General features: G+C 37.7%; 1 protein-coding gene across 1 annotated transcript; it reads right to left on the bottom strand.

The window, feature by feature from the left end:
- Window positions 1–354: 354 nt before the first annotated feature.
- On the bottom strand, window positions 355–3,977 carry LOC112169281. Its single transcript, XM_024306296.2, has 6 exons — window positions 3,630–3,977; window positions 2,946–3,178; window positions 2,608–2,866; window positions 1,201–1,380; window positions 918–1,073; window positions 355–824 (listed from the first exon to the last, which is right to left on the bottom strand). The coding sequence occupies exons 1-6, from the start codon at window positions 3,657–3,659 to the stop codon at window positions 657–659; spliced, it is 1,026 nt and encodes a 341-aa protein (XP_024162064.1). The 5' UTR covers window positions 3,660–3,977; the 3' UTR covers window positions 355–656.
- Window positions 3,978–12,261: the final 8,284 nt, after the last annotated feature.

The following is a 12,261-nucleotide window of genomic DNA, read 5'->3' as shown; positions in this document are numbered from 1 at the left end:
TGCTTACTGCAATCTTCCTGGGCTAATGTTCCAATTGATCCCACACACAAGAATTATGAAGCCGTCAATCTTGAATTTATTACACACCATGATCAAAAGTCGAGCAAAAGCAGCAGAGAATGTAGATTCATAATTCTGCCCAGGGGAAGGAAGGTTATTATAAACCCAGTCAGCCTTGTGGAGACTGTCTCAGTTGGATTTGTAATACACAACTGACTAAGATTAGAAATTCAGCAGTCAGTATTGTCGAGATAAGCATTCATGCCTTAACTAAGATCAATTGGAACATGGCCACTCAATGCTGAATTGCTGATAATAATGTTGCGTTTCAAGTTCTTTGAAGATTTACAATAATACAGAGAACAACAGTAAAAGGTGGAGCTGTGATTTACTCTATTAATTAGCATGGATACAGCAACGTTTCTCGGCAAAAAATGAGAGTAAAGAATCAATTGAATACTAATTTAAGTGTGGTAAAGGAACAAAATTTAGGTGACAAAGAAGCTAGAATCAAATCAAATGAAAATTCTGATTCTGCAGCCAAAATTTCAACCGGAGGGTAACCTGATGGCTACTGTGGTTAAAGGCAAAAAGATAACCAAAAAGTGTTAAACGAACAAAGCATGGTATATACATCATCCCCATTGCCGTTACCTTCAAATATCTGCATGGAGAAAGCTTTCATAATGTGTTCCATTAAGTGCCTTTTGGACATCACCCCAATTCTCAATCTGATTAGATAAGGAACCTTTGTGTATCTTCACCTGACGACTCTTCAAATCCCTTTGTGGAACCTTGAGAAAATCTTGAACGTCTCTTAATTTCTGCAAACATGCAAATTTCAGAGACTTGGTAAAAACACTCATGTCATGCAAAACAACAAAAGACAAAGTTGAGTGTTAATATAAGCATCTTACAGTGCGGTTTTTAACAACATCCTCATAATACAGGATAATATGTCGGGTGTTCTTGAAATATTCCAATGCTTTGGCAGTTGTATTCTCAACTTGCTTCAGGTTGGCTATAAGCAAAGTTGCATTGATTTTAGGCTTGTATTTTGCAAGTATCTCAGCCTGCAGCCATCACATATAATAAGCTTGCAAAACAAGTAGAATATCTTGCACTTAAGACTTAGAAGGGCCCTGATATATATATATATATATATATATAGAGAGAGAGAGAGAGAGAGAGAGAGGAAACCTCTTGATGAGAGTGCACGTGAGATTTGTGGGTTCCATTCAGTGGCTTTGCCTCTCGATCATAAGAATTTGCAAGCACGGAGATCAACCTACGCAACAGATTTCTTCGAAAGAGAAAGATAGCAGCAACACCTCGAGTGTTGAAGTACTCCACTATTTGTTCATGATTCTGCATCAATCCCTGCATAAATTGTTACAATAGATGGTTAATTAGCTGTTTCCTATGTTTAACAAGAACATCAGAGCGGAATAACATTGTGATCTTTGTGATGAGGTTATGAAAGTATTCCTGCAAACCATGAAAGCAAAGATAATGAATGAAATGCAAACAATTCATTCATGAGAAATAAAGTTGGATGGAAATTTAGATGGACCCAAATCAAAGCACGCATGGGTCTAACTGATTAAGTCCTCTCTGACCTATATTTATGTTCACGCAATGGTCATCTTAAGTGAGCTCGATAAGTTACTGAATTAAATCCCTATCTCATTAGTTACAGTCAGAAAGTTCAATACTTCAAGAGGCAAACGATTGTTATAACAGGCTACCCAAAAAGACATGGAACAATTTCAGAAGCAATATCAAGATCAGACCAGTTGGTTCACATTGCTGTACAGCAGGTGCAAAAAGGTGACAAATTGATAGCTAGCTAGACTACATAAAAACATTCCACCTCTCTAAAATACACAGTTATACATATAGGAATCATTCATGCAGATTATGTAACATAAACAAAACATTCACGGATTGACAATCTTTCGGAACTTCCAATTTTCATGGAAGCAAATTCAAGCGTCAAGCTTCAAGCTTAGTAGTTGTGTAAAGTAAAGAAGATTTGGAAGGGGTACATTCAATCATATAAACTTCAAGCTTAACAGTTGTCCCTGACATTTATGCTAGTCACACTGTTTCTTCCACACGTACTCTGAACTAGTTGACCATCCTAGAATATCATAAAGATTACCCTATTCAATCCCAAGATTCTCTAATACTGTCCCTTAGTAAACATTTTCCTTGGACACAATCAAACAAGCTTCTTTTTGGGACTTAAAACTTTACAATACAAGAATCTTGGTGATTGTTCCACAAATAGAAACTGTAAGACAACTTAGTCCATTATAATAATAACTGGCTTCTTTAAACAAACAAGCTATGCACATAATGAGAAATATATGAGGATCTGCCAAAAAGAGAGAAATGAACCACACAGCAATGTGTTAGTCTCTCAATCAAAAAAATGACCATGCAAACAAGCTATGCACATAATGAGAAATATATGAGAGGATCTGCCAAAAAGAGAGAAATGAACCACACAGCAATGTCTTAGTCTCTCACGCAAAAAAATGACCGTGCTGCTAAATAACAGAAATTAGTTAAAAAAAAACAAAATGCATAAGCAAGCATTACCTGATTAAGCATCCACTTTAAGCCAACTGCAGCTGTGCACTCATTCTTTGAGGCACTACTGAACCAATCTAGATTGTATACTCTGTCCAAAGTCTCTGTAATTGTTGACATGTTACTTCTCCTGACTTTAACAGAGAAAATCTCCCCATTTGAGCTTATGTTAGTATGATTATTCAATAGTGTCTCAAACCAACCACTCCCAGACCTCTGCATCGAGAAAATTGCAAAATATCTCACAGGATTGCACGCACATTCAGCCCTGTTAATGCACAAGAAAAGTCATAATCATTGCAGTTCAAATAGAACCAAACTTGAAAGTAAAACAGTTATGAACATACCTGCTATAAGTTGTGGGCTTTGGGAAGTGCACATAAGGCGCTTCTTCCGGTTCAATATCAGGTTTCTGGCAAGGCCTTTGAATCACCTCGGGGATGCTTAAGACTCTGAGTGTGGTACCAGTCTTGATTTGCTTTAAACAAATCGAGCATATATAGACACCACAGACCATTACTAACAACACGACAATCGTCCTCAGCACCAAAGGCGATTTCTTTGGCACCTTTAATATATCCTGTAATTCATCAAATCAGAAAATGACATAGGTAAATAATAATTACTAATCCAAAACTTTGTAAGTCCAATCTGATCTAGCTAGTTACCCAGAAGTCTATGATTGATAGAGAGATTCATATGATTTAGTTATCAGCTCATTCAGTTATCAAGTCTTATTCATAAGTATAATAAGAAGCCCTTTCTATTTATAACATGAGGAAAATGAAATCTGGGTTTGCTTCAGCTTGAAAGCATAGACAAAAGCACCCGAAGATTCAGGAAGAAAAGTCTAATATTTCTAACACCCAGATCGGGCTATTCACATGCAACCCATAAAAATAATCAAACAAATGAAAAGGAGCAGAATCTAATACCCAAAGGAATGTAAAAGACAAACAATAGTTTTAAATGGTTAAAAAAGAAGAGAAGGGTGTGTGAAGAGCTTAAAGGAGAAGCAAGAAATAGCAAACCTTGGTGAAAGAGCAGTGATCATCAGCCATTGTATGTACGCTTCAAAAGAAAGCCAGTGAAAAAGCATTGGGCAGAGTCTCAAAATGTTCCTCCTTCTCGTTCTGCTTTGGCTTTTGCCCTCATAATAATAGACATTGATTGAAAACCCAGAAAGATTAAGAGAGAGAGAAAAGCAAAAGCAAGAGAGAGAGAAGGGGAGAGCTTAATATGTGTTTCAAATGGGGTTTGAGCTTTATCTCGTGAAGAACAATATGATTAGAGATGCTTGACACCCGTTGGCTCTGCTTTTGTGTCTCTCTCTGTTTTTTTTTTTTTTTTTTGGAGTTTCAGCACACACTATGCAGGACGGAGACTTCAGAATGGTACACGAGGAAGGGCTTAAAAGAGAGGGACAAAAACGGCGTCGTTGGGAGGATCGTATCACCATACGACCACTAATTTAGGAAGAAAGGACATTAATGTTTGACGATTTCCCAAAAGGGCTGTTGTTGTTTCCGACCAAAAATGCTTTGATTACTCGATTAGTATATTGTTTTATTGAACTTTAGATTTATTTAATTAATTTTCAAGACGGAGAAAATAATAATGTTTAGTTGAAGAAGCCCACAACCATTTTTAATGGGCTTCACGTCTGCTATAATAAAAAAATCAATAAATTGCGTGTTTTGTTTAAAGACATCTGATTTATGTTCGTGTCTGGCTTAAAATTTAGTGACTTATCCAAGTTGTAATACGGTTAGTTTTATAGACATCTTCGAAGATATTCTAATCATTATACAATTCAATTTCCTTGTAAGACTTATATTCTCTGTTTGTAATCCTCTCCCAATTTCTGATTTCCTAAAATACGTTATCAGCATGAAACTCTAACCTTGAAACCCTAAAATCATAACATTCAAACCCTAACTTCCCCTACCTCATACCTTAAAGCCCTCCACCCCAAGAGTCTAGAACCGACGGCGGAACCACCAGAACCGGTTGGAAAACCACCGAACCGACAGTCGAAAGTTCTAAACCGATCTGGTTAGCCTCGCCAGTGCACCCCTGCGCCCTGCCTACTAGCCTCACTAGTGCCTGTAGCCCCGCACGCCCCAGCGTCTCCTACCGTGTTAGCCTCGCTCCAGCCTCGTTCCGCACGACCCTGCACCCTCCAGCCTAACCGAGAGCCTCGCCTCACGCAACATCTGCTAACCTCGTCTCGGCAACCCCGCGTAGCAGCCTTGCATGCACGCACAACAGCCCAAGTAACATGTTAGCCTCGCCTGCAGCATGTTCTATCCACCACCGGCCACAAGCTGTCACCGGCGACCTTCGACCACTTTTTCCGGCCAACTTTTCTGGCGACTTATTTTAGGGTATTTTTTTACTAAAAGTTCCTGCTTTCAGTACTTTAATTCCTATCTTTTCTTGGGGAATTTCAACCTCCCTTCTTCTACCCTCCACTTCTTCTTTTGTGGAGATACCTAAGTCGAACTGTGGGGATTCGTGCTATATATCTTCAAGCTTGGAGCTTGTTGAGATCTCCAAATTAAGAGTTTGTAGAGAATTTATGATCGACCACTTACATCATTGTTTCGATCTAATCCAATACCTCTTGGAATCGAATTTCTTGGGAGCAATTACGCTCAGAAATTCCTAATTTCTTGGGAGTGACTATGCTCAGACTTTTTTTGTTATTTTCATGGTAGCCTTTTCGCTCTGAAACTATCCTTTTTCTCATTCCTTTTCAGGATGAGTAACCTTAACAAACTGGACTTTGCTCCATTTGGAACAACTGGCTCTAGATATCATAAGTGGGTTCGTGATGTCCACCAGCATCTCAAGGTCCCGAACGTGCTAACTGTTGAGCAAGCTTAAGCTTTGGAAGCAAATAGAGCAACCGTGGAGGCAAATAAGGAGAAAGGCATCATCATAATGACTCGTCATATGAATGATTCGCTCCAGAATGAGTATCTGAATGAAAAAGACCCCAGAAGGTTGTGTGTCTCACTAGAAAAATGTTTTGGCAACGTTCGTGACTCCCTGCTTCCTGATCTAGAAGTGAGATGGCATAATCTCCGCTTCTGTGATTTCAAGTCAGTTCTTGACTACAACTCAGAAGCACTTCGCATTAAATCCTTAATGGAGTTTTGTGGAAAAGGTATCACAGATGCGATGTTGATTGAGAGGACCCTCTCTACCTTCCCAGTCTCTGCCTTGATGGTTGCTAAGAGCTATCGAACCAATGTTACTGCAGGACGGATCACAAGGTTTCATGAGCATATTGAAGCCATGAATGTCTCTAAAAAGCATGACAATATCCTTGTGAAGAACTATAATTCGAGACCCGTGGGAACATAGTCTATTCCGGAGTCCAATTATAGTCGCGCCTCTAAGGGAGGGCGCCAAGAGTGAAACCTTAAATCTAGGGACAATTCTGGACATTTTGGCCAATATTCTCACTCCAATGAAGAAGCTAACCGCCAAAATAGGCGGACACGGAACCGAAAAAGTCAAAGTGGAAAGAGAGAGGGAGAAAACGCCTCTGGCCATGTTGATGGCGCCACCAACACTAAGAGCCATCCTAATGACGTTTTCAAAACACCTCAATCATGAGAGTTTGATCACATAGATTTATGTTCTCGATGTGGAGCATCCAGTCATTAGTCACACATTTGTAGTGCTCATGAAAATATTGCCACCGCCTACAAAGCATATTGTAAAGCAAGAGAAACTCACTATGTGGAACAAGAAGATCAAGAAGTTGATCTTAAACTAAGGGTTGAAAAAATTCAAATCTGGCTGGGATCAATAGATCGCCGATTTGGAATAAGTCTTTATTTTCCAAGAGATATAATAGGCAATTGCCATATATTTTGTACTAAATGTCATTGGTTTAGTTTCTCTTCAACTAGGCCCATCCAAAATGAGTATGATATCTAGGAAGGTTTTGAGATAAGTGGTACTTAAGCGAGCTTTGCTCCATCGACATCTCTCTTCTCACCTGGTCATATTAATTTTAGAGTTACCGAAAGAAGTTAAACGACTACCTCTATTTTGCATTATCTAATTTCGGATTAGACTTTCTTTTGGTCAAAGAAACAATGATGTATACCGTTGGCTTATGAATAAAATTTCAAGTCTTTTTCATTATGACTCCATTTCAATTTTGAGCTTTTGAAGAATGAATCCTAGAGAACTTCAATGTCTTGCGGATAGTGAGACTACGCACACCATCCACCGCCATAGGCAATCATTCTTAGAGATGTTGCCTACACATTCCTCCGTGACTACGATGGCTAGGCTATCAAGTTTAGTTCAAGGACATGGAATGACCCAATTTCTCTTGCTAAATGGCATCTTGATTACTGTCACAGAAACTCTCTACATTCTTTAGGTAAATCAAACCCTATCACTACAAAAAAACTGGTCTTTTACGACACACAATGGGCGCCGTAAAAGACAACTTTACAGCACAAAGAAGTGTGTCGTAAAAGACAAATTTTTCTTGTGGCACACAAAATGTGCATCATAAAAAATACTTTTTACACGTCATAAAACACTATTTTGTGCACTGTGAAAGATGTTTCACAACTTTGATTGTGTGCCGTAAAAGACCATTTTGCGTGTCATAAAAGACTCATTTTGCGTGTCGTAAATGAACATTTTGCGTGTCGTAAGAGACCCTTTCGTGTGTTGTAAAAGAGGTCTTCATTCACACTTCTAATAGACAATGCTTTTAATTAAACCCTATCATTCAAGAATAATAAACCCTTTCAGACAATGCTTTTATAAATTCATATTACAAAATTATACAAATTATTATTATTATTATTATTTTTTTTTAAAATAGAGAGCATTTGGTGAACAACTTGGTCAATTTCATCAATCTTTATGCCTAGCTGCATACATATGCAATAATTAAACTTATATAGAGAGCATCCCTAACATCATCCAACCAGTCAAGAATCTGTCAACAATTACTTATCAGCCAACAATGAAAACTGCAATCCAACCAAATCTGTATTACAGGGATAACACAGCATTTAATATTTATAGGAAAGAAATCATAGAAAAACAAGACAAGCAAAGGAAATCTTAAGAGAAAACTAAATGGTCCCTGAATTCATATGGTTTACTCTTAGCAGGTAAAAAGGGTAGCCAAGAATCTATGACCTTCAGAAAGTCTATGAAATTGAGACATTATTATGAAGTAAGAGCTCATATAATCTTAACCTACTTTTCAACAAGAAATCTTCTAAACTACTGGAAACTCCAAAGCACCAGTCTCTTTGGGTCATTAAGTTCGGCTTTTACTAAAGGCTATCAGATTCATTCAAACAGAGAATAACAACATCTCATACTATATTTTCAGGCAGAAATAAACAACAATTTTCAATAAAAAATAAACCCATGTTCTTATTGCCAATCAACTCGTATTTTCTTTTCATTTCCCAGCAAGAAAATAGAACACGAAGCCAAAAAAAAAAAAAATGAAGATTGAGCACAGTTGGGATTATTACTAGAGAGTATTAATGTCCTCAATTGACAGCCGAATTCACCTTGATATATTTGACAGTCCATGCGATTAAATATCCTCTAGATGCATCAAGCTTATTGAACTCACTTGTCGGTCGATATAAAGCTATATCATGAAAAACTTTGTGCACTGAAATTTTCCAATAATCATGGCGTAGAGGCGCATGATGCACCAAAGCTTTTGGAACTTTTGACAAAATGCCACCAGTAGCAACGACTTCTTCTTCTTCTTTAGCAAATCAACTTAGCAAGTACACTTTTTCTGCTGCATCTGTATTTTGGCTCTTTTTCGGTCTACCATTTCCCAAATGTGGCTCCTTTCCGTGAGTATTTTCTTTGATTTGCTCCCTACTACCCCTCTCCCTATTAGAACTTATAACACTTGCATCTTTCTGCTTGCTTTATGCTATATCACTAGAACAGTTTAGATTCTCTTTTCGTTTCTCTATGCAATCCAATTAGTAGAATGTTGCACACTTGTGTTTTCCTTCAATAACAGCAAACAAAAAATAATTTTTTGACCAATTAAATGAGATAAATAGCATGAACAAAACTGAAAACTGAAAACAGTAACATAATGCTGAAGACTTACATTGACATTCTCTCCTTTGTCTAGCCGAGCAACGAGGCCTTGCACTAACTCTGTCAATTGGTCCACCTCTTGTGTTTGAGTAGTAAGAGTGTTCTCTAGCATAGTGACCTTATTAGCAACATGTGTCTGACCATCCACTTTAGAAGGGAGTGCACCAAACCCAAGCCCTCTAACTCGTCCTCGCATGTTAGGACCAAGTGCCTTTGCAACAACATTAACTTTTATAGAACATGGTTGTGTTACTTCTTCTTCCAAGTACCTTCGTACTAGTTTCTAGAAAATACATAATTAAATCCATCAATGCTATATAAGTATCAACATTTATAAAAACCCCCTCGTGCTTCTTGAAATGGAAAAGTAAACTGAAACCAGATTGGTAGCTTAATTCACACTTTGTACTATAGGCGACCATCAACTCTCACACATATCCCATAAACTAAACAAAATCAATTGCTCGCAGTTTGAGAGCTTAAAATAATAGGAATGGTTAAAAATCAGGACAGTTGGACTATACATAAGCAGAACAGCTTATAACATTTGGCAAGGGATGTTGTTTGCCATTGTTGGAACTGGGCTTCTAATTTGATTGTATACATATATTGAATGTTCTTGGCAACACTTTCAATGGCAAACACAATACAATAGGAAAGGACCTAATTACTCCAAGTATCGATTGCTAAAAACTACACAGGAGTTCAATACCTAAAGTAACCATAACACAGTGCCTAATTATTACATCCTCGTCCAGCCCTCCCCCTCCCCCACTTCCATCTTCCCAGAATACTCATCTTCACTATAATAAGTCAAATTATTTAAAACTATATCAGATGCAGAAGTTAAACAACGAATTAGAAACACCACAAAACTCTAACCATTTTCCAAACCCAGAAATGTTGAAACTCTCAATAGATATATTACTTTATCCCCCACTGATGAACTACCTACTCCTAATATAACCACATACATGAATTTCATCACACTAAAAAACAACTTCAACTTGAAAAAAAATTTTCAGCTTAAATTTCCTCAATTAACTACATAACAGAAACTGAAAACGATAACTTGGCCCTCACTTAGTTCTACCAATCATTCCACACAATCAAACCCTAATTGAACTGCAAAATCAACAAGAAATTCAAAACGAGCTGAAACACTTATACTATTTGGAATTTGAAATGAAAAGGTGAATCAACAAAATACAGGAGAGAAGAGCTACTGAGAATTTAAAGTAGGAAATCGAAGATGCAGAGAATGTGTTTGATGAAATTACCGAGAGAGTAAAAACGAGAGAGAGACTAGTCCTGAGCTCAAGGTTCCCATTACTGATATCTCAAAATGTGCAATCCAACCTTGAGAACCTGAGAGGGAAGTAGATGTGGTTTTGGCGCCAGACGAAGTGAGCTTGAAAGCTTTGCAGGCGAATGGTGAAGACGAAGTGAAAGAATATGGCAGCTCAAATTTGAAGAAGAAGTGATTGAAATCATAACGTAACGTAAAGAAAGGGGGATTGAAATCAGTTTCCTCTTTTTTTTTATCTTTTTTTTTTTTATCAAAAAATAGAACTATTATTTATGCTTTTGGATATTAAATCCTAGGGGGCTAAATGTGGCCTCGCTAAAAACTACCTAATCTAAGTAAGTAAAAAAGAGCACCACACCCCTCAATCAACTAGAAATTACATCAACTAGAAATAACATCAACTAGACATATCATCCATTGCAAGATCATGAAGCCACGGTGGCCTAGCTTCCTTCCAAAACTAAATCCCACTAATGGTAAGTGCTTCCTTAGCTAGGCAATGAGCCACTCTGTTGCTGCCTCTAGGAATCTTCTTCCAACTGATGTCTTCAAAATTAGGCTTTAGACACTTCACTTCATAAAAAACTGGCCCTCTTTTTTGTCTTTCTTTTTTCAATAAAAAAATGTAATATACTTCTATTAAAAAAAATTGAAAAAAAAATTATAACTCATTTATGACATGGTAAAAAAGTAAGTCGTAGAAAAGTAAGTATTAAAAAAGTAGTGAAATAACTCATTTACGACACACATATTTGTGCATGTCGTTAATAGATAACTAAATTTACGGCACACATAAGATGTGCACTGTAAATGACGGTCTTTTAAGGCGCATGTCAAATGTGCGCTGTAAAAGACTGATTTTGTTGTAGTGTATTGAGCTATTCGAGCTAATGGATTCTATGCTAAAACGTATGTAGAGAACATAAAAGAGTTCCTTTACATTTCCTCTAATGATTGCGAATAAAGGCGCATCTTAGAGAAACTTATGTGTCTCTTTAGTAGTTTTTATGTCACAACTATTCGAGCTATTAAATCTAATAAAGTTATGGTAGAATATCTCTTAGATTTAGACAGAAGATCTCTCGGATTTAGACACATATTGGCTTTATCACGACAGGATAGGTCATCATAGTTATGATATGATGATTTGTCTATTAAAGACTTCACACAGACATCCGTTTTTTTTAGCGAAACGCAGCAAGAATCTAAAGTTGATTCCTAGACTAAGTGTGGCCGTCGCCGCTGCCATCGTTCGCCTCCATCCTAAGGCTGGATATGTCCATATCCATGACGCCATAGATGACATCCATCATGGTGATGGTGCCCCAAGTGATGTTGCAATCACTAACTTTGATTCCAATAGCGTTTTAGACGCTCAGACCCAACCAAAATCCTCATTAGTTGCTTCTAAGGGCTCTCGCTCATTCTACAAAACCCGTTCCTTAGGAAAATTAGGACTGAGATCGTCCTGCGTAAAGGATATGAAAATAATCATTCTGTTCTCATATAGAATCTGAGGGGATTCTATGGACTGATTCAACCAACTTGCGGACATTTAAATATTTCATGATGTTGGTTGACATGCAAACCCCCTGGTCAAGTGTTGTGTCATTGTCTACTTGTAATGTTGCTTATATTACACTCCTAGCATAGATTATATGGCAACGGGCTCACTCCCTGGATCATCCTAATTAGTTCATTCGACTTGACAATACTAGAGAGTTTACATCGAAGACTTCCGATAAATATTGCATATCACTGGGACTAATGTGGACATCATATTTCCATGTACACACCCAAATGGTCTAGCGGAAACGACTACGATGATAGCTCGGATATTGGTAATGCACACTAATCTCCCTATATTCGTTTGGAGTTATGTAATATCGCATGCAGCTATGCTAATTTGTCTACGACCCACGACCACTCAATCTACCTCTGCGTTACAGTTAGTGACTGGGTACCAGTATCTCGTACTTACGCATATTTGAGTGTGCCATTTATGTGCCAATTGCACCGCCACAGCTCACTATGATGGGTCCTCATAGACGAATGGGCACATATGTTGGATATGAGACTCCAAGTATCATCCACCACTTAATACCCTTGCTAGGCGATCTCTTTACCATTAGGTTTGCGGATTGTCACTTTGATGAGACAGTCTTCCTGTCGTTAGGGGGAGATAAGAACATGGATGTCCAGCAGGAACGACAAGAATTGTC

Source organism: Rosa chinensis, chromosome 6 (assembly GCF_002994745.2).
Source record: "Rosa chinensis cultivar Old Blush chromosome 6, RchiOBHm-V2, whole genome shotgun sequence".
Taxonomy (NCBI): Eukaryota; Viridiplantae; Streptophyta; class Magnoliopsida; order Rosales; family Rosaceae; genus Rosa; species Rosa chinensis.
This window is presented reverse-complemented; position numbering and strand designations above follow the sequence as displayed.

What these genes read in the sequence shown, in the direction of transcription:
- LOC112169281 (XM_024306296.2), bottom strand. Translation starts at nt 3,659, where the DNA reads ATGGCTGATGATCACTGCTCTTTCACCAAG. An exon ending in AAGCCCACAACTTATAGCAG is followed by an intron (nt 2,867 to 2,945) that starts GTATGTTCATAA and finishes GTGCATTAACAG; the next exon opens with GGCTGAATGTGCGTGCAATC. An exon ending in ACGTGCACTCTCATCAAGAG is followed by an intron (nt 1,074 to 1,200) that starts GTTTCCTCTCTC and finishes TGATGGCTGCAG; the next exon opens with GCTGAGATACTTGCAAAATA.